Below are 23,584 nucleotides of genomic sequence, written 5' to 3' on the forward strand. Positions count from 1 at the left end.
GGCAGAATAGGCAATTCTGTTGCCAGAGGCAGCCACAATAACTAGGATATCTTTTGACATGTAAAAATTATTATGCCATAAAAATGTGTAATTTTCAATAAAAAAACAACATGTAAAAATTTCAGGAACTAAAACACTGATTGCACACCAGATGGTTAACGCTAGTCATGGGGCAGTGACAGCTAGCAGCTTTTCCAAACTGTTAACTTTAACTGAAAAATCAGTTTTGTAGCTGCAACATCTTCATGATTGTGTTTGTTATGTACAACATAAAATAAAAATGAGTCAGTTGTTAAATCAAATCATAGGGGAAGTTCATACATTGCAGTTGCACCTTCAAACTTCAAAACCCCTTTTCCTCAACTTCAGTGTTTCAGTTTCTTTGTGAGGCAGTACTGCTGTCAGCATAGATTAAGCAGATTCACTACATCTTGAATATGGACAGAAACCTGAAGAACGTTTGCAGCTTTCCATTTGGCCCAACTAATGTTTTCAGACTCGCTGGTGTTGGTACAGAGATTCAGATTATCTGTAAGGCGAGTGACATGGAAATTAGATTTGCTTGTGTAGATGCATGCGTGTGTTTATGAATGTTTACATAGCTGTCCTGGGTTTTAACTGTGCTGAGGCCCATTAGCCTTTTAAGAGTTTATATCACAAGAAGTGAACAGTTTCCTCCAAGGCTTTGGGTTGTGGACAGTATTTCCACAGGCGGTGATAAATGGAGCTTGTTTGGTGTAACCTTCCCTCACAGCAAGGCTATCAATTTGCTGCGAAGCAAACAGCTGCTTTCTACTCCAAGCTGAACTGAACTGAACCAAGGCCAGGAAGAATTAATGTGATGATGAGAGCACTCGGTGGAGATTGAGAGGGTGATTTGGGGGTCCGTGACAAACAGACTCCACTGCAGTTGCAATTGAGTTTATTGGGTTCATTTTTCAAATATCAATCTCCTAGTGCCATGATAGTTTATGTTTGTGTTCCTCTCCAATGATCCCAATTTAAACCAGATTGCGTTTATTTATCTATTTAAATATCTGACTTTTTGCGTCTGTTAAAGATGCTACATTATAAGGGGATGTTCAGTAAAAAACATGGTGCACAGACAAGAGTGTCAAGACAAGAGTGTTCACCATCACCACAGACCACCACTTCCTGTTTGCTAGAGTGTCATTTCTGATAAAGATTCTGATAAAGTATATCTATTTATACCTAACTGACAAGATGCGTGTTAGTAAAAATGATCTGTGTCATCGACAGCATCTGTGACACTTGTTCCATACAGACTCTAACATCCTGAAACAGAATAAATAACAGCTTGAATGTAAATTTAGAGACATGCACACATTTTAACTCATGCAGATGTACTTGTGCATGTGATGATTGCTCACAGCAGGAGCTTTCCCTTGATCACGATCACTGAATCTTGAAGAGTAGAAGGAGGAGAAGGAGGGAGGAGGAGATTTTTTTTTTGCTGTAATCTCACACCTAAATGCGGTTGACTTTTATAGTTTCATTTCTTTGTACCTCCCACTGGTAGAAGTTGTTTTATGGGTCTTTCTTCTTCAGATAGACGACTCCCCCACAAGTCAGCAGCATAACTGTCTCCCTGACATGCCTAATAGACTCACAATTCATTTTAATGGGACACAAAGAGATGTGAACTTTACTTCTGAGCTGGCATACAGATTTTAATCACCATGCTTAGATTGCTCCATAATGTGTGGTCAAAGTCTAAAGTAGGTGCGTACCTGTCCAAGTGTTTACTTACACTTCCAGCAATCCTCCTCCTCCTCCTCCTCCTCTGCAGGAGAAACCCGTCTTTCATGCTACTTAAGGTGTGGCCCTCCAGTTGGACCTCTCTACTCTCCCCTCCCCCGCCGCAGCTCTGTCCAATCCCTGCTAGCCGTAGAACTCACCTGAAAGGATTTGCATCGAAGGCAGATACCGATCGCTGATTGGCCAGGTGAAAGCATTCTGCCTCAGGGCTCCCCTACCAATGGCGACAGTGCTGCGTGACTCATAGGGAGAGGACAAGTTGCTTCACTACACTTCTCCTTTTCTGTTTCAAACAGCAGCCATTGCATTGTCTCTTTTTTTTTCTCATCTCCAGTTTTGTTTTTGTCGCTGTGAGAAAGAGGTGTGGGGCTGGCCAGTGGTCCACACCTTCAGACAGCTTTGTCCACCTTGGATTATTGCCCATTTTGCCTTTTGTTGTCTATTTTTTGTCTTCATTTTCATTGGTTACTGAGATCTACACTTGTTCGGTTGCTTGCTATTATGGACCTTGTCACCCGAATCCTGTGTCTTTGAGGTTAGTAATCGATTGTTCTCCTCCTCCTCCTCCTTACACTTTACCTATTTTGATGTTGTCAGTGGAAAGAAATGGCTTCAGGTGTGGCTTATATGTATTATATTTTTTATATCAATATATAAGGCATTAACGTATGTATTTGTATTTCTTAGTGCATAATAACGGCAGTTGTCATTTTAAGTAAAGCGCCGGATAGGTAGGTTACATAATGTGTTTTGTTGCAGCATTTTTATTCGCGCAACTGACATATTAAAGTTTGGTTGGTAAGTTGTGTGAGTAAAAGTTTATTTTCCCCTCAAACTTTTCCTTCCTGACTTTATCAAACATCATTCAGGGATACAGCAAAACAATATTCATAGTACTATTATCACATACATTTTATAAAGTGAATCTTAACGTTGTAACGCACATATCAAACTATTTTTTCTCAAACTTCATCGGCACTTTTTTATGAATTGAGGAGATGAAGTAATAGTTTTGAGTTTTATGGTTTATCATTTTAAGAAGTAACAAGAGTGACCCTTTTCTGATATGTCTCATTGTTGCTTTTCTTTTATGAATTGTTGCCTTATATGGTTTGTTGAAGCAAGGGCGGGAACAGCATTTTGCAAACCCCTTGACCAAGCCCACATGTGTGTTCATGGTGTAGTAATCAGTAATTGCACATCATGTCAATTTTGATCCATGATTACTTTTCAGATTTAATAAAAGTGTTATTTGAAATGTTAACTGCTGCATTAGTAGACAAATGCTGTTGTGGTTTTGCTGGGTTTTTTTTTTTTTTTTTTTTGCTCTCTGCAGTCTTGTGCATGGAGTCAGTCATGCAGTGCTTCACGCATCAAACTCATCTTGTAATGCTGAGGACCAGAAGGCCTAGAATTAAATTCACAAGGAAGTGTGAACCACAGTATTTTGCTTCCTCTTCTATACCAGTATTAACTGACCTTCTCTGAAGTCTTTTTTTTTTTTCATCAACCGGTTCAATTATTCTGCTTTATGTTGTTCAGTATCTGTTTCCAAAAGTTGCTCAGTACAGCAGAGATAAAAGCACGCTTCCTGTTTCACCAGAAATCTACTCTGCACTTTGTGGGCCACACCATAACACTGTGCACGCATACACATACATATCTCTGAATAAACACAGGCACCATTTGAGCAACATCCAGATTTCACACACTCTTTTTTATCGAACCTACCTTAAAATGCTGCTGTTACAGATCAGTGAAGTTGTCCTAGAAAAACCTTGAACCAGGGCAGGCCTAATATTTTCATCCAATTTTGGTCTTTTTTATGTAGTAATATACAAAAGAACTAAGCTTGTGATTGTATCATTGGTTTGGCATTCAGGAATGATTTTGTTGATGTAATGCCTGACGTAACTTGCAGTTTAGACCCAAGACAGGCAACTGAGATTACATCAAAGATACCAAAGACCTTCAGAGTTTGGTTTAGAGAAGTTACTGGACTATTATTAGGTTTGGATCATTTGACCTTACTCAGGAGGAAAATGGCTTTTCTGTGCGTTTCAGACCTGCAGTGACATTACGCAGTAAGTGAATAGCTATGTTGTGTTGAGCAAGTATGAGTTTGCATCTGACCTAACTTTTTCATCATACTCTGTGCCCACCCTGATTTGGATTGTAAATGAGGCCCTCGTGCCTCGGAGGATGAACTCACACTGTAGGTGTTGTTTGGTGAGGCATAGAGGCTGGTGAAAAGAGGGAGGGGGGGCCGGACAGTAGTGTCAGGTTGGCTCTTCTTTCAATACAAAGTCAACAAGTCTTAGCCTGTAATTAGATCATTAGGCTTGGGCAAGATGACGGAGGCGTTGCAAGAGAAGGGGCATGACGAGGAGGGTGGAGTCTAATACTACAGTCCTCGCATGCCGAAATATGGAGGATTTATTCAGTTTCATGTTACAGACACATGCTTGGAAAAGAATAAACACAGAGCCAATGTTGAATGGTCAGGTACAAACACAGAGAATAAACACGGAGCCAACTTCAGTTTCATGAGGCAAGGTACAAACTGTTCTTTATCAAAAAAGGATCATCATAAATGTTGGCTAAATATAAAGCATTTGATCTAACTTTTTGGTCTTAATGTGCAAATCAAGTGGAGAAATAGATGTATTTTTAGAAGTTAGAAGTTATATTCATAACCAAAAAGAGACTAGAATCCCATGGTTGTCTCTAATGAAGTATTTTTGAATGACGCATTATATTGGCTATGACAAGTATAATTTTCATCATCTCCAATGAGATTTATGTGAACAAGTTTGCTTGTAGCCTGTTCATTCAGCTCTCTTTACCAGATGACTGTCTCTTCACTTTCCATTTCCAAGAGTGGGATGTAGAAAACTAGTGAGTTCATAGTGAAACTAGCTGATATGTCTTATTAAACCTGCAGTCATTATCTTTTAATAACCCTGTTTGGAAAATGTTATTAGAAGTAAGCAGTGTCAGAATGCCTGTTCTGCTTTGATGGTTTGTTTGGCTGGCTCTTTCATTTTGCCCAGGGATGGATTTGCATCATGTTTCCATGTCAGTTTCTCCATTTCTGCTTTGCCATTTCCATTTCCATAGTACTCTCTTTTTCTGGAGAGGACGGAGGCCTAAAGGTTAGAGAAGTAGACTTGTGACGGGAAGTTTTAACTCTTGTGACCAGCCGGGAAAATCTGGGTGGGGAAAGTTAATGAATAACATTCTCCTCTACCTTAACAACTGCTATCAAGGTGCCAATGAGCAAGGCACATACTGTGTTTCCAGGTGGTCCAGATGTAGCTGCACTTAGCAATTCAAAGCCAAATGTGTACCTGTGTTAATGTATTGCAGGTATTGTATGGAAACCTCCCTTGTTAAATAAAGTTTAAAAAATCTATTGAGCAACCAATGTTGCAACCATCTCATACTCAGAGCATGCTGGGACTGGTAGCCCATTGTTCTGAAGTACATGTCGAACCAGAGATGTGATCATCACATCTGAACACAGAGCCCAGACTCTGCTTTCTCTTACCGGACGGATTTCATTTCAGTCCAGAAAAATGACATTTATCTTGATTTGTGTCGAGAAGCAGTGATGATGCTCTTCAGACTTCCTGAGAACTGAAAAGGATGTGACGTAATGCCAGCTCTCTCAGTGATTGAAAAAAGCTACTTGTTCCAAAACATCTAATTGTTGTCTTAGATCTCTCAGAGATTATACAGTAATTTGTGAAGTGAAGTGACAAGACAATGAGTGCACCTTATGGTACGTAAGTTTCACATATCACATCTTTTGATAAAGACACATTTTGAAATTTTCACTGTTAATTTATCACATTAACAGCTTTAAATACACCAGAAACTATGAAGCATGTGGACGCTAATAGCCCTATTCATCACCTGTTATTTGTCTCAGAAGGCCCCAGAAGTAGACGACTCATAACGCCCACTAGGCTGAAATGGGTGAAAGACAAGTGCGTCATGAGAGAGAAAGAACGAAAGAGAGTGCAGCAGAGAGAGAGATGATATGTGGAATATCAGGTCACACCTTTTGATAACACTCCTGGTTATGCAACGTACCATGCCGGTCAGGGCACAGATCCTGTGTTAGCAAAAAAACAAGAGTCTCCTCTTAACATGGCTGTAAACAGGTCAACTTAGAGATTTAACAGAGCCTTATTAGCCAGATGAACCAAGCTGGATTTATATACATTTATGAATAAATATTTACTTAACTTTTTAGTGGATAACATTTAGGTGATACTTGAATTCAGCAAATACTAGAACTAGATAGCCAGCTACAAAAGCTAATATTGTTGAGATTGTAATTTTGGAAACAACTTGCCTTTTAATAGCATAAAGCAGTGATATTAAGCTATAAACTATACATAGACTGAATAATTGTGTGTCCATCAACAGAAAAGTAGTCAGCAAAAAAAAAGAGTTTTTTCAAGCAAAATTGCCAAACATTCTCTGGGTGCAACTTCTCAAATGTGACAAGTTGTTACCTTTTTTCTGTTTTATATTAGTCTAAACTGAATATCTTTGTGTTTTGATCTGTTCCTCAGACAAAACTACCAGTTTGAAGATGTAATTTTGGGCTTGGGGGAAAATGTGATGAGTATTTAAACACTTTATAGACCCAACAGTTAATCAAATAATTGGAAAAATACCCAACAGATTAATCAGTTATGACACTAATGATCAGTTGCAACTCTAGAATACACTGAGTGATTTTCTCTAGTGAACTACTCATTGTGGAAATGCTGATAAATCATTTATCTTGATGAAGTTTATCTGCCACGTAAGTTTCACACTGAGCTCATGAGGATGAAGGGAACTTTGGGTGCAAGTTTATTTTGCACGAGATGAAAGCAGCATGTAGAACCTCATAAAAAAATCCATTACAGGCTTCTGTTGAGCTCTGACTGTGTTTGAAGTTTGGACATTTGTAATTGTATTTATAAATACAGAAATAGAAGCATGTATGTCTTTCCTACCAGCTAGCTGACAGCTAGAAACTGTTAGCACAGCACTGTATAATGTAATAGCCTGAAAAGACATCCACAGTGTTTTTTTCTTTCCAGTTATATTGGTTCCACCCTGCATAATGTAACATGGCTCAAAAATGGGCTTCCAACTTTGAGATGCATGTAAACATAAAACGGTTATGTTTTATCTTTTATGTTTTATCTGGTGTCTATTGCCAACTCCCTCACACTCCCTTGTGTTAATTTAAACATCATGTCGGCTTTAATGCAGTATCACCTCCTGGTACAAAGAGGCATTCTGACCCAGGCACTGAGGGAAATTGATTTACCACATGGTTTTCGGAGGCTTTGGTCCCAGACACCCAGCTGCAATGGTGTCTGTGTCTGGAAGCCTCAGCAGCAGGCTGTCATATGGAAAACTGGCCATGCCCATAATGACTCCACCACTGAGACTTAACTGATCTGCTGAACTCCTGTCTCAGTGGAAAGGTCTTAGTTATGTAGGCCAGAGTTGAGTTTATTTATTTCTTTATTTATTCCTTTTCGTCTTGAAACCTTGCCTCTTTCTCCCTTGATGCTTTGCTTTCTTATTATTCAAATGTCACTTTTTTTTCCTGTCATCATTTTCTCCCCTGTGTTCGTGAGATGTTTGATGACCAGAAATGAAAGGTCTCAAAGAGCCACATTCACAAGCACGTAGGTGTAGGAGCCTTTTTGTGAAAATTTGTCATGGCATGTGGCTGTTGTGGTGGACATGATGTGTGAAGAACAAGGGGTTAAACCACAAGTTTGACAAATGAACATCAAAAAAACAAATCCAACACTAACTGTTTTTAACACAACTTATTCAGTTGGTTGCAATTTGCATCTTCACTGCTAGATGCCACTAAATCCTACACACTGAACCTTTAAAAGAAATGGTTCGCTATTTGGGAAATATGTTGTGTTTCTTTGCTGGTAAAGATTAAATAAACAAAATATAATGTATTAATTTGTGAGTTTTAGGGGACAGAGCCAAGCTAGCGGGTTTCTTTCTGTTTATGCAAATCTAAGTTAACTGGCTGCTGGTTGCAGCTTCTTTTTGAGTGGACAGATGAGAGTGGTTTTGATCTGCTCATCTGACTCTAAGAGAGGCCAAAATTTCCCCAAATGCTTTGATAACTGTCAGGAGTGCTGGTTATTATTGCTGCTCTTTTCACATGAAAACTGAAAGTTACTATTAAAGTAACAGTTAAAGGTGTCTGAGCTCATGTTTCTGGGCCTGTTGGTGTCCTTATAATACCTCTCTAACTGTGCAATAGTAGTAGGAATAGTAGAAGTGGAGTTGGTAAAATAAAATTATCTTCTAATTTCTCCTTGAGTTACAATGCTCTTGCTTGTACAAAAACGTGCTCTTACAACTCAGTTGTTTGATCCCACCCAGCAACAGCAGTTCACTATACACGCAGAAGCAGTTTGTGTGCTTGTCGGGTTTGGTCTTCAGCATACAAACACACCGGGCCTTTTGCAGAGCTGAATGAGGCCCACCTGCTCTCTCCTTCTTGTACCACAGAGCCTCCTTTACAAGCCCTCTCCCTCTGCTTGTTCCTAAGCAACAGCCACTCCTTGTTTACCTTTGCGTTTTTGCATTGTGATTCTCGTCAGAACAACATAACCCCAGCCCCTCGGGAGAGTGATTGTCAGGCCTCTTTATTCAAAGTAGTGTTGAAAGCAAAGGTTAACATGTACACAAGCCTTTCATTAATGTACGCATGATCCCGAGCAAGCAGTAGCTGTAAATCCATTTTAATAAACTAATGTACTGATCTTCTCCTACTACCCACATTTCATTATTACAGATCCCTAATATGGTTAAACAATAACACCATGTCAATATTTTGTTATATAACCAGATTGAGCAAGCCTGTCTCTTTAACCAGGTAGTTTATTGTCCTCATCTGCTGTACCCATGCTACACCTTCCTCATTGCCTGACTGTCATAAATGAGTGTATTTCATAAAGCCTTTTCAAATATTGACCAGGCTGTGCAGACTGTCCTTCTACTTCCCGCACAGGCCTCAAACACTTCTCCAAATACACATAATGAACATTTAATTGATTGTTTGAGGCGTCTGAAATAAATTAACTAAATTAAAGTAAGGTAGTCTTAAACTTTTTATATTATGAGTGGTGTAATACAGTTCCCACAGTTTCTTTTTTCAACATACAGAAAACATGTCAACATCAAGTGACTGCAGTGTTGTAATACCTCAAGCATGCAATCCAAACATTTGTCATAACTTCATGAGTTGTAGTTTAGGCGTGTTAACTCGGTCACATAGACTAATAGTTTTTTTCCCCCTCGTCATTGTTTAAAGTATGCTCCTGAAATGTAATGGCTCGGCACTTTTTTTCCCCCGACACCTAGGAATGTGGCATACACATTTACTGGCTTCAAGATTAGATAGAAACATTGGCCGCTGATACCTAATACCACACTGACCCAGTATCCAATTGTGTGAAATCAGATAAGCTCTCTTGAAGGGGCTAAGCTGTCTCAGTGTGAGTGGTCCTATCTATGAGGCTTTACTGGGGATCAGATGGGAAAAGCTGATTTAGTCGTTATTAGCTGTTAAACTGAAGCTTGATCTGCCGAAATCTTAAAAAAACAGCTTTGCTTGAGCTCCAAATAAGCATGTGGCGTAGTGTTTTAACCTCTCCAACAGAGGGAACATTATGATAAATGCACTCTAGAGTGACGTACCGCAAACATTTCTGTGTGTTATTGTTGCTTTTATTTCAGGAAACAATGCTTGATGGTGCATTTAAAGGAAAAGTTTGACATTTGGGACATCTTGTCAAGAGTTAGATGAGAAGACAGATACTTCTCATGCCTGTGTGGTAAATATGATGCCACAGCCAGGAGAAGGTGAACTTAGCTTAGCACAAAGACTGGAAACAGAGGGAAAAAAAACTATCTTGGCTATGTCCAAAGGTAACTAAATCAACCTTGTAAAACTGTTTGTTTAATCTGTACAAAAACCAAAGTGTAACGATTATAAATTACAGTTTTATGGGGTGCTTGCAGTTGACTGTCTTCTTGCTCCACCGTCATATTTAACAGAGATTTCTAACTCTCACAAAAACGTGTACTTCCCAAAATGTTGAACTATTCCTTCAAGAGAGAGAGCTTGACCCCAAAGAGAAATATGAAATTGTTTCATCTCTGCTTGAATCCATTCCCTCTCAAGGTGTGTTGTCTGTAACATATTGCTGCATGCCTGACTATGGGTGGACACATCAGCCTGCGTGTGTCCAGACCTGTTTGGTATGCAGCCTCCTCTGCAACAGCCGGGTCCCCTGTTCCCAGCCTCGACTCAGACTCGGAGCCCTGAGATTTCTGCGCTCCATCTGAACACGCAGCCCTGCCTCCTGCATTGCAAGGCTGGCTTGGAAAGTATTTTGGCAACGCTCATACAGTATATAAACTCCAAATGGAATTTCTTCCCTGCGAGAAAATTAGCTGTTGTGGGATGTTGCATAATCTGATGGCTGATATCAATGGTAGAACAGGCGGTGTATCGTTTAAGAGAGAATCAGGAATGTCATCCTTCACCCTGTTTTTATTTGAGGTTGGCTGATAGTATGTTGCTGATGTTTTTGTGGGTATAATATCTTCTCCTGCTGCTGCCAGTATACCTGTGCTGTGACATGTTGGTATTGGTATGAATGTAAACACATCAGATGGGTGTGTGAATAAGCTATGTCAGAGGCAGGTACAGTATGCAGCACAGTAGCATTCATTAAAATCACTTCAGGACCTGAATACAGCTCTGGTTTATATATTTTAGGAGACTTTATGTACAGTTTTTTTCTATCTTCTTTCACAGTTTGTGATTCTATACACCATCTCCCTCTACATGTCTGATGTCTAATGGAAGATTGCTTGTGTGGGAGGCTTGTATACTGTATAAAAGGAAGAGAATTTAGCTTTTCCAGTCTAGTCATGCATTAAATTGCTCCCACACAGCAGCCAAAACAGCAGAGTCTGGATGAAGCATTTCAAATATGTCTGCAAGAAAAGAATCAGCAGGGCAGTGTGAGGCACCTGACACACACGCACAGACTTGAATGTTTTTTATACTTACCTTTTGTGTTTGTTTGTTTTTTTTTTACTTGAAATAAATTGTGAGTTTGGAATTGAGAAAATGAAAATGGCTGAGCAGAAACACAAGAAAGAATGTAGGGATCAATACTACTAATAACTGGTAGCCATAGGAATTTAACAAAATGGTGTATTTTACCAGTTTTTTTCCTCTTGAGCCACATTCTGTGGATAGGAAGAGTTATTGAAAGTGAAGTGGGTCAAACTGGCTTCTTACTTTCCAGGCAACACTCGGTGCCCATGACAAGAAGCTGCCAGAACAGTGGCAAGATATTGTTGTTGATTGTTATCATTCAAAAGCAGGTTCTAATGTGTCCGAATCTACAAATTAGATCTATAAGAAACAACAGATGCTCAAAATTTGTACATGTCTTCTCCACATGTATTTCACATACCAGTTCTGACTGCAGCCTGCATAAAAATACTGATATGCAGAGCAGACAAACCCGCAAACTCAATAAATAGCGTGTTTGATAAGAGTTGTGTATCTTGAAACGTTCATTTGCACATTCTAATTGAAACTTAGAAGAATAGAAACTTATTATGAGATTTTCAGAGAAAGTGTAATCGTTTTTTGCACATTAGGCCTGTGCCTAATGTGTAAAAAACACAGTCTGAACATTACATCCTGCAGTGGATAGGCTCAAGTTTTCGGATTCCCAGTTTGTGAAATAACAGGGATTGCTAAGCTCTGCTGCTAATGAATCAGGTGTTGAATCATCAGTATCCCTACTATTTTTTTGGCAAAGAGTAATGTTGGAAACATCCAGGTAGCAAGCTTCTCATTTTAAGCCGATGCTCTGTTGCTTCTGCTTGTTAAAATGATAACTAGCAGCAGATTATATTAGCTGGAAGATCAGTCTTCTAATTCATTTCAACCACATTGCTGTTTTTAAATCATCTTGCCTTGAGTGGTAATATATGAAAATACTCAACTACGGCTACACTTTGCTACACCAATCTTACTCCACATCTCACTGACCAGATGCTTTAGTGAAAACTTATTGCCTTGTGGACATTAAAGCAGCACACAGAGCATGTCAAACTGTGATGTTTGAGGCTGCAGATGTCTTTTCTAAAACTTTGCTGCAATTTCCTGTCCTGTTTTCACAACTTAAATGGTTCTTCCTATTTGTGACATGTGGCCTGTTGCCACATAATAGAAATAGGCCGCGGTGGGTAGTTTTGACAAATGGGCTGCATCTGTTTAGTTAAAACATGCCTCTCAGTGGCAAAACCTAGTCTCGGATTCATTAAGCATCTGGTAAGACAGCAATAATACAGTCAAGACGGATTTGAATTACTATTGTTTAGTTTTGGGGGATTTATAGAGATTGTAAGTGTACATTTCCAAGCTTATCATTTGTTCATATCAACTAGAAACAGATGTTAATTCAGCAGAAGGAATTTTCGACATTGTATGTGCTTTAGGGCAGTTATTCTGAGTGGCTCATGAAAAGTTGAAGTTGTGGGGTGCTCTGGTTGCACATACAGCACATTTATATACGGATGTACTTGTCTTTCGTTCTGACCTATAATGATGAACACTGTGTGACAGGAACTTTGTAGTTTTTTTGCTGAGAATTTCACTTAAACGGCCTCATGGGGCCACACTAGGGGTTTATGTGTCTGTGTGTGTGTGTGTGTGTGTATGTGCGTGAAGGGGCTGGATGGTTAGTAATGCCGTCTGTGTTTGCATGCCTTGTGTCAGAATTGTGCGGGAAGAAATGTCTGCAAATAGCAGGTGTGGCTTTGAGAGCCCTTCCGTGATCCTTTTAAATTCACCATCATTGTCATTAAACAGCTTGAGTGTAGCTTGTAGTACGAAAATGTCAGAAGGTGAGAGAATATCTAATGGTGTCTCGTTTGCAGGTCATATTCTAGAAACGCATTATCAGCCTGCTGTTGTAAGATATTTATGAAGTATTTATGGATATTTGCAAAACAATATCTCTGTGGTGGGTACTCGAAATATGGGGGATTTTGACTTTTGAGTGCTGAACATATTTTCCAATGAATTTATCAACTAAAACATGGTGCAGGTCTGTGTCAAATCATCTGACTTACTCATTATTTAACAGTCCAATCCGAAAGCGATGACTTTTCTGTTTTACATCATTTGGGGAGATACTTCTAGTAGCTATTTTATTCATGTAGAAAATGCTACCTGTATCACAAGAGTTATATCTACAAGAGCAATGGCATGTTGTTCAAGAAGGAAGGAGGGGGAGTTGAGAACTTTCCGCTCTTACACAGAAGAAGAAATTTTGTTCTGTGTGGTTTAACAGACAGGAAGCAGCAGAAACCCACTGCTCAGTGATGCTGTTCCTGTGAGTGCAAAATTCACAGGTCAGTCTGTGGGCGTTTTTTTTTCTAGTATGTTCTAAAATATGTCACTGTTATTTCTGGCTATCAGAATTTCTCTTGTATGCCCCAACAAGTAAGTCCAGTATGCTGTGCTGTGATAAAGGGCATGTTAGAAGATATATATATATATCTATATATATATATATATATATATATATATACACATATAGGACAGAGAACAGCTAAAAAGAAACACACTTTTTACATGTTTTAATGAAAACTTGACCAAAAGAGAACTGGAATCTGGTGTCTGGGGATGTTTCTGAACTTTTTCCTCTGGAGACATTACTGACTTAACTTTGATTCCTGTTCTACAGAGCATTTTATCCTTTCTAAAGCTAATGTATCATCCTCCACAAAATGGCAAAAGTTATACTTAATATATTGTTATTTAGCACAAACAACTGTTGTCATAGAAAGGCATGGAGCCTTCCACTAGAGCCTTGAGCCTTGAGAGTGGAAAAGTACAAGGTTCGCAGAGATGAGATTAAATTCCATTCTCCTTCTAAAAGCCCGTGCACAAAGTGACGTTTTTCTTTCAGTCTTCATTTGGCCCTGGCATGGCACAGACAAATGCCTCCCAGTGCAAGACAGACACTGAGTGCTGGCTTGGATGCTGTATACTCTTGTCTGTGTTTCTAATGCCTTGTGTTCTGCAGCTGCATACTATTAGCCGGTGTCTATGCCTGCTTCTGTGCCCATCGCTGCCATTTTATCACCACACGCATGGCGTGGCCTCAGGATTGCACTGAAAGCAGTCCTTTATTCAGCTCAATAAAGTTGAGTTGGAGTTTGAAACATGGTGAGACATGCTGACTTGTGCAACGCTGGGTGGTGAGTAAAATGTAGAACGCACAGAAAATACTGTATACAGAACAGTGTTTATGGTGCTGACATAGTGTGTAGCAGTGGTGAAATCCACCTCTATGTGTTTTTGGACTGGAGTTGATGCAACTCCTTAATTACTACCTTCTTATGTTGTTGAATTAGCTAACACTTCTACAGCACTTTGACCTTTCTGCTGTGTGTAATTCAGTCAACACTTTGCCTGCCTTTTTTGTGGTATCTCGTAATGCAAGATAAACTTTAATATACAGTATGCTGTCTATACTTACTTTGTGTTTTCTTTTACTGAGTCATCCCTTATTTCATCTAGAAACATTTGAGTAGTTTTCCTTGGCCCTCAAAAGCGCTGTTGTTACATACTGTAGCATAGTTTTATGACATCTGTGTAAAAGAGCTGTGTAAAAGATGCCCAAAAGGGAACAGCTGTCCAGAAATGATGACCAGGATCCTCTGATGCCCATATGAGCTATCACAGGGTTTCAGGAATGAGCTCGAACCTCATATCACTGAGTCATTTCCTTTACAGGAACCCAGCGGATCCTGCAAAAACAGCACGTCTGTGCTGACAGTCATTCAATAACATGGCGGTGGTAACCACATATTTACTGCCATCTTGCAGATCTGGGTTTCGCTGCACAGCTGAAATGAGAAAAATTAAACATTTATAGGATTCTGTAAAGGTAAAGGTTTCTTTCTGTTGGTAGAGTGCGTCTCTGAGTGATGTATGAGGAATAGCAAAATCAAAGCTTGTGTCAGCATTGAAACCTTTGCAGCTGTTTAATGAGCGTTGAGAGACTCTTGATTTATATCCATTTCATTTTTCACCACTCATATTTACACTGTCTATACCTGTGTGGGAAAAAAAGATTTCAAATACCAGGAATACCACTCGCTCTCTCACACCCTCACCAGCCATCCCTCAGTCCTGTGACCGCTCTATCACAAGCACCTCACTGCACCGCTGAACAATCATTTCACCTGAGGAAATCAGCATTTTTGTAACCTGAGCTGAAAATGGCTGATAAGTAAAGTTTGCTCTGGTCCTTTTCTCGCATCTCACAATGTTTGCACTCACCACATGCAGGGTGAGTCACTGCATAGTCATTCAATTGGCTTAAATTACCTCCTTTCATGGTCAACAATGAGCTCAGCTGAAGAGACTAAAGCGGGGGAAGTGGGGCCTTCTGGGAATGCTCCATTTGTTCATGAATCCTGACTCTAATTGGTTGTTATTGCGACTGGCAGTCACCATGCTGTAGGGGTGGAGTAGGCCAGTGTTTGCTTCGTACTCCTCCTCAGCCTGCTGCACACCAGGCTGCCATAGAACAGACAGTCATAATCGCTGGAGGAGAGGAGATTGATTGAAGGAATCACATCACCATGGTCACATGACAGGGGCCATGATGGAACCATACTACCAGCTGACCATATTAACATTTATTATCAGCCAACTCTGCTGTCCCCCGCAGCTCTATGGAGCTTCACATCGCATTTCAGCACTTTGTTTTGATTTTCTGTCCTGCATCTTTATGGTTTTTTGTTCACTCTTACTGCTCTCATCCTCAACCTTGTTTACAGCAGGAGTAGACAGCTCTGATAAAACCCACTGCATGCTTCCTGCCTAGCGCCAAACAGCAGACAGACAAAGTTAGCAACTTGCTGAACATAGTGGAGCATTTAGCAGCTAAAGAGACAGATTTTTTTTCTCTCGGGAGTTGGTGGAGACCAAAAAAAGAGTGAGTTGTGAGGTGAATATTGAGCTTACATTAGCTGAGTGGCCAAAAACTCGTTAACAAATGACTGCTAATGCTGCTATGTGTATGCTGAATGTGTAAATGAACTGGCAACTGTTTTCTTCTAACACATTAGCCATGACAACTTAATAAGGTGATAAAATGTTGTGTTTACAGCTTGTTCCACTTCCCCCATATGGCCAAAAAAAACCCCAATTAATGCTGCTTTAAAAGTCATTAAATTAGCTGTCAATTACTTTCATGTCTATTAATTAATTGACAGTTTCAGCTCAAATTATTTTAATACAATTTTTTGCCTTCATTAATTTTTTAACAGCAGAGAGCTGTACAATGACGTGCAACACATGTGTTTTGTTGGATTCAAACCCAGGACGCCACAGTTACACATTTCATGCCGCAGATTTCTAGTTCACCAGGATGCCCCGCCTGGTAACCACATTAAAAGTACTCAAGTCTGTCAAAGAAGGCCCCACCCAGAGCGAGTCACAGGCAGTCTATTTGCTCTGTGGACTATTATGCATTGACTTAACATCCCAGCAAAAATCCCTCCTCTGCTCTTCATGACGTAATAAGTGCAGCTACAACCCTGCCCCTATGCTGGGACAAGGCAGCTGTTGTCATGTGCTCAGGGATAATGTGCAGGCTGTGTCTGACTAATGGCTGGCTCTCTTGTATCCCTGTCTGCTGTTTGCACCATGCCAACTGGGCCATTCAGATCAATGAAACACTGACAGGAGGGATATAGAAAATACGCACAAACAGCCAACAAGACATTTACATATTTATGTCAATCAGAGACCCAGACAGAAGGTATGGGAAAAGACTCATAAAGGAAAGACTTCTGTCTTGATTTTCACTGATTTGATAACAGTCTGTTTCCTGTCATCTGATAACCTGTTTATGACTGAATGTTGATGGCTTGTTCATCATTTACACACAGCCCTGCCTGCAGACTCACAAGCTGAAGTCTCCTAGCAAACAGCTCCATAAATGTCCATAAATCTAATGAAACCTGGGCATGTCAAAAAGGAGAACTAAGATTCCCTGTTATAGAAAATGCCTGTTGGTTTAGTGCTATGTGTTTTCGCAGGGCAGGGCAGTTTCAGAGTGATCCCATACCATACAAACCGCTGCACATTTGCTTCATCGCACATGGAGTGTCCTGGTCTGGCTTCATAGAGGGCATCTGCTGTAAATGTGTGTGTGTGTGTGTGTGTGTGTGGTCCATGTGAGAATGCAAGTAGAGAGTCATTTAGAAGGCAGACACATGTCCACCCGCAGTCTTTGTATTGTTTGCCTTTTGTGTTGTTTTTTTTTTTTAATACATGATTTATATGTATATCTTCCTCCATTTGGGAGCCTCATACATTATATCCCCTCTTTTCTGCTTGAGTCTGATAATGGCTTGTCACACTCACCAGTGAACATGCCAAGAAGACCAGGGCACTGAAGAGCTCTAGACAGATGGTGTCCAGCTCTGGCAGAGGTGGGCATGGATGCTGCCCGTCGGAGACAGCAAGAGGGATCGACTTGAGTGAAACACTAGCCTTCAGATTTGTTTCCCCCCCGTCTCTTCTTTATCTGCGCTCCCAAAGTGATGCTTCCCAGACCCCGGCCACATGTTACTATTCTGTGGACACTCAGCGTAAAGATAAACTGAATTGCACAAATTTGTTTGGCCCCTGTTGCGGGAGTTCAGTCCGACTCTATCGCCTGCTTCCCCCCCCCCCTCCAAAATACAATTGGGCCTGGTATGCAACTTCGTCAGCCACACAGGCATTTCAAAGCAAATAAGCTCCACCCTGCAGCTGAGGGAAAAGCAGGGGTGGTGTGTGTGTGTGTTTGTGTGTGTGTGTGTGTGTGTCTGGTGGGGGGATACTAAACATTGCCATCTCTTACTTGTCTACTGCTGCCAGCTCTTTGGTCTTTGGGAAAGAAGAGGGTGGGTCTGTGTGGCCCTGGGGTCTCCTTGTCCATTTAATCTTCAACCCAACATCGGCCCCTCCCGTACTTCAGCTTCGAAACCTGCCTTTGGGTATCAGGTTTTTGGGACACACCTCTACACACACACACACACACACACACACACACACACACACACTAACAAGCACCCAACCTTCAGTTTCCCTCCCCCGCTGCCTGTGATCACAGTAACTGCCCGAGGGTGAGCACAGAGGGGCTTCCAGAGCATCATTAGATGGGTGATCTCTTGTCCTTGTGTTTGTGTGTGTGTTTGCATTTGGAGAGAGGGTTCGTTCAGACCCTCCCCGCCCCAGCACCTCATGTGATCATAATATCAGCCCCCTGAGCCTTATGATCTAGGGTGGTGCGGCGAGGGGTGTCTCATTCCGGGAACAGAGACAGTTATGAAATGAGAGGCGTCAGGGATTAAATCAGAGTGAGCCGTGCAACGAGGTCCTCCTGACTATACGCTGGACTGCTGCTGTGCTCATTTAGGAGATCAGTTTAATATTATCCATGCTTATTTTCAACATATGTTCAACTTTTAAGCCTGAAATGGGAAGAGGAAGGCATGCAGGCCAACACTTTTAATATTCCAGTGTCAGAACTGTGATATTTAAATTAAGTAAAGGCATTTAGAGTAAAAAGGAAAAATTAACTTTTTAATCCCTGCAGGAATACAATTATAGTGTCATTGAGTATTTAACGCAGTGCAAGCTATTTTTTGGCAAGCGCTGATAACTTTTTTTGCTTGGTCTTGACTTTCTTTGTGAGTTTATTAGAGGCTTGTAAGGCAGGAAAAAATTAACCAGAGATCTGAAACTTGTGGCTTTGTCCGCCTCAGGCGTCAGAACTAAACAAAGCGCGGATATCTTTGTCCTGCCTGAAACTGTTTGGCTCTGATATTATGTGGATGGTGAGTTTTACACATCACAGTTAGGCCTCAAAAACACTTGCTAACCTCTTGCACAAGGACTCTTCTCCGTGCTATATCTGCACCTCCCTGCCTCTTGTCTCTCAGTGAAATTAAACTGATCTAATATGTCTCCTGACCTTAGCTTCTATCTCTCTCTCTCTCTTTCTCTCCCAGGTGTGGATGCTCCAGGCACAGCGGGACCCAGCCTCCTTGTCAGAGAGGGACGAGGCTGCTTCCACCTGGGCCACAGCGATCCTCTGAAACTTGGCTCGTGGTCTCTCTCTCTCAGCGCTAACTGCCCGGATAGAGAACGGGGAGGAACGTCAGGAAGGCCATTTTGCAAGGTGAAACTGAGCTTCAGCCTGTCGGTGGCTCCGTCTGTGCAGAGAAGGAGCCAGAGTCGTCGCTGGGATATTTTAGGCTGCTCCCTGCCCTCTGAACTCCACCGCCATGACGACTGCAGTACAGCCTAGTGAACTGGTGTTTGAATTTGCCAGCAACGGGATGGACGAAATCAACCAGGTACGTATCACACTGGGGACACCACATTTGAAGCTTCTTTTAAAATCAAACTTTCTGTTGTTTTGTTGTTATCATGCAGAACTGGAGTCCTAGTCTATATTTTTAGTGGGAGTCCCAGTGGGAGTGTTTGACCATTCATCTTTTTCAACCAGATGTACTGTAGCTCTATGTGATAAATTTGATAAATGTTAAGACTTTTCATGGCAGGGCAAACAAAACCTGTGTAAACAGCATGGTCACTGCCAGCCGGTGATCTTTAACTCTGACAACATGTCGGAGAAGCAGGCAGGCGGAGGGTAGGATGGAGCCAGAGAGGTGATCTAGGGAGAGGAGTGTGGGCTGCTGGGAGCAAAGAAATGGAAAGATTGAAAAACCTGCAGTGAGGTTAGGGTGCGTGGGAGGGAAAAGGTGGGGCTTAGCCATGAATGTGTTTATGGCACAAAGGTTACTGTGTGATACGATGTGAACCTGTGCCTATGTGTTTTTTCATTGCCCGGTCAGGTGTGCAGTTATCTCATCCCCACACCTGTGTCTGAATCCTGTGGAGCAGGCTTGATTGTAAGTGTGGACGTATGTGTGTTAATGTGTACCGGTATCTGTATGTGTGTATCTAGAGTGACAAGTTGTCACTGGATCCCTGAATAGCACGGGTTCAGGCCTAACCTGACAGACCAGTTACAAGGTTGCTTGGAAAGAGACTGGATAATTCCACTAAAAGGTCTTGCATTGTTCCAGCGCTACAGTTTTGTTCTTTGCTGCACCCATTCAGCCTGTTATGCAAGCACTATGCCCCTATTTACTAAGTCCTGGAAATACCCCCCCAAAAGGAACAACACTGTAACCTACTACTGCAGTGGCCATTTTGTTTCTGCTGACTGTTGTAAAGATTTACTTTGGGCACAATAAGGCTGTAGGAGGTAGAGTGGGTTCTGTAATGATTAGCCTTGCTATATTGGTTTTTAAATCAATAAGGTGCCCCCTAAGGTGTATCATGTAATGCCGAATGATATTTTGTGATTTTCTACACAATCAGGTCTGTTCTGATCCATCAATGGGGTAGCCATAAACATGTCTTCCCTTAATTTTAAAAGAAATAACAAGTTGTTACATTTACAAGCTATTAGAAATAAAAGCATTTGGCTTCTAGGTAAACAACCTTTTTTAAATATGATAGTATCTAGTTTCCGTCACGCTACTGGCTGCTACACTCAAATATTGTGAATATTAGGTTGTTGAAAGTGTAAAGGCAGTTGGACACAATTGAGACTGAGCAGGTAAAGCAGAAGAGAGTTTGGTGTGGGAGGGGGGGGACAGCTTGCACAGATGCTGTTGCTTTCAAAGGCAGAATGGGGAACTCAGAAATGCAAATCAGTCTGATTCTTATCGCTCCTGTTTCCCCACTAGAAACACTATTCAAGTCAGCAAAGAGGAAGGAGCAGTTAAAACCTTTATGATGTTCAATATTATTTGCGTTACATGGAGGGTGCCTATTCTCCCGAGAGCCTAACCTTTTCACAGCTTTACACTCTCAACAATAACAGTTTATCTCCTCCATAGTTATCATCCTGTGCACTGCAATGTGTTTCTCAAACTGTCAAATCAACCCTCGGTTTACATGACAGTACAAGACTAGTTTGAAGGTGTTCCCAGTAAAAACAGAACCCAGTTAATATCAAAACAGCGACGGAGACAGCAGCTTCAGACGTCTCATGCTCTGTCAGCAAACTGTGTGGGATTCAGACTTTCTGCGTTTGACAGGGAGGGGGGTGGGAGGTGCTGCTGTTTCAGGAGCTTAGCAGACCAGTAGTCAAAATGTCTTCGTCTGCACACACACACACATACACACACACACACTTGACTGTATCTCAAGGACAGCAAGCATCAGTAAGTCCAGATGAGGAGATTTGTTAGCCTCACTGTCTTGCTATCTGATAGTATGTCTACCCAAGACTCCGTTTAATGGGAAACATTCTGAGTATGTCAGTGAGACATTGATAGTGTCTGTAGTCAAAGCAGAACTCAGGGTTCTTATTAGCCCCATGTGGCCTCATGGTTTTGCTGCTGAGATGACACAGGCTGTTTGTTGTTGATCTTCAAAGCTATGATAGGCGTCTCGCGGAGCCATCTTGCTCTAGACTCACAGACACCTACAGTATATACTAAACATACAATACTTGAACTTAAAAACAATCCTCGGGTAATTACTGCTGGTGCTGTGTAGGAGGCCTAACCATCTGTGTTCAAATAATGAGCCGGTCTGTTAGTTTCCTGGTTAAAGTGTAGCTGAAATAGGCTTGTAGCCATGGACTTCATTGCCCCCTTCTCCCACCCCCACGGCTCAAGGCCCAGACACCTGGTATGCCCCAGAGGTCCAAACCAACAATGGACACTTGTGCAAAGAGACAGATAAGCCTTTATTCATGCTCCTCTTACTGCACCTTTTCCCCATCCTTTTCCTCCTTTTAATCAGGTCATGACTGTAAGAATGTGGTCTGAATTGATCTACATTGTTTGGCTAGAATTTAAATGAATTACTGCATAACACACACACACACACATATTTAAGGAATAGCAACAGGCCACCAGTTAACATTTTCTTTTTATTAACTGTTGAGTGTTTTGAATGTGAGAGTTTTATGATACATCTCAGTTGCCCGTAGTTTAGTAGACAACGCAAATTCTCCTGTTAGTGCAGATTGGCAGCACTGTAAGTTACATCATGGTATTTAGGAAATGCATCGGGTATGCATACATGCAGTTTTGGTTTGAACAAATAATAAATCTAGAAACCATTCCTTAAACACCCCACACTCCCTAAGGCATATTTCTTTATTTACATACACATGATGGTAATAGAAATAATTTCACTACATTCTTGAAGTGTAGTCTGCTGCCATCTCCTGGTGGTTAGTTGTTTTCATCTGAATCAAAATACCTTAAATGACCTATTAACGTAAAACAAATGTCATGATTATGGTATAAAAACCAATAAATCCTGCACATTTTGCATGTTTTTAATGGTAATGGTATTTTGCTGTGATTTGGGAGAAGTCAAAGACAAATTTCCACCGAGCTGGACAATAAAGTCAATCAATCACACTGTTGATCACTTGTACCCACTTTATTAATGACTTTTTGGTCCTTAGACTTTCATCAGGTAAAGAGTTGAACTTAGTCCAGCAGCCTTTCTGGAGTATAAGAACTTTGTAGTGACTGTTACCTGATGATTGAGTTTAATTGATGCCAAGTTCTTATTCACATCTTCTATCTTCTATTATGTCGAAGTGGTGTTTTTTCATATGCTTTGAAGTAAACAAATGGACAGCTGTCACTTAAGGTTTCTGAAACCAGAAAACATGAAAATAAGAGTATTTCAGAGGACCATATGACTCACTTATTCAGAGGACTGAGTTAGTCCCCGCATCTCTCCCAATGACACGATCCAAGTGCCCAGTGAGCACTCTTGACATAGTTTGTGTTTGAGGAGCTTTCAGTCATGTTGGGCTTCTTAAGTCGCTCTCAGTGGTTTGGCTCAAATTCTGGTATTTCCCTCTGTCCCCCTGCGCCTTCATGTTTTAGGCTGTGCCATGCCTGAAATGAGACGGCAAGGTTAGAATTCCCAGAGCAAATTTTGGACACGGTGAAACGGGGTACTTGCCTGGAATTCATGATTAATCCATTAACATTCATTTGGGCTTATATAATATCTGAACATAAGATTAACTTCTCAGGAGAAGTAGGCCAAATCAAACAGCTGGCGCCTGTCTTCTTCAGTAGGTCCCTGTGGACCGCTGCAGCACCACAGAAATGAGCTCTCCTCCATGCTACGTGCCTCCACATTAGCTGAAATTGAGTATGAATCTACAATATTTTACAAGGCAATAAAAATAAGAGACCAAGTGAGGTTATAACATTAATCTGCTGTCACCAGGGGTTTTCATATTGTATTTATGATGTGTAGTGGAGGAATTAATGGTGTTTTTATTGCATATACACACGCATATGCACAAAGACAGTCAGTCCCCTTCCTCCCAGACATACTGTGGCTCCTATGTTACAACATCTTATACCATCTTTTTACCTCTCTCTGCTCTCTGTTCAGCTGGACGACCCGTCAGTATTCCCAGCGGTGATTGTTGAGCAGGTGCCTGCGGCCGATCTGCTGCAGGTCTACTCAGGCCTCGAGTCCGACGAGGTGACCAACGGCATCATGGTGGACACCACCCTCCATGTGGTGGAGGCACCTTCCATCTTGGTGGGAGGGGTGGGCCTCTCAGGTAAAAAT

At 41.2% G+C, this 23,584-nt stretch overlaps 1 protein-coding gene across 3 annotated transcripts in view; it reads left to right on the top strand.

Annotated features, from left to right (window-relative positions):
- The window catches only part of elf1 (E74-like ETS transcription factor 1), a 40,331-nt gene that overhangs the window by 9,625 nt on the left and 7,122 nt on the right, over positions 1 to 23,584 (top strand). Inside the window, exons 1-4 of one of the 3 annotated variants that reach the window (XM_044363119.1) lie at positions 1,983 to 2,314; positions 18,952 to 19,299; positions 19,801 to 19,857; positions 23,402 to 23,576. In XM_044363119.1, the coding sequence (XP_044219054.1) occupies positions 19,228 to 19,299; positions 19,801 to 19,857; positions 23,402 to 23,576 (304 nt within the window). In that variant the 5' untranslated portion in view covers positions 1,983 to 2,314; positions 18,952 to 19,227. Of the gene's footprint in view, positions 1 to 1,982; positions 2,315 to 18,951; positions 19,300 to 19,800; positions 19,858 to 23,401; positions 23,577 to 23,584 lie in introns of those variants that run through there. The other 2 variants (XM_044363120.1, XM_044363121.1) reach the window with 2 other exon arrangements.

The sequence above is a fragment of the Thunnus albacares genome, chromosome 10, assembly GCF_914725855.1.
Source record: "Thunnus albacares chromosome 10, fThuAlb1.1, whole genome shotgun sequence".
Classification (NCBI taxonomy): Eukaryota; Metazoa; Chordata; class Actinopteri; order Scombriformes; family Scombridae; genus Thunnus; species Thunnus albacares.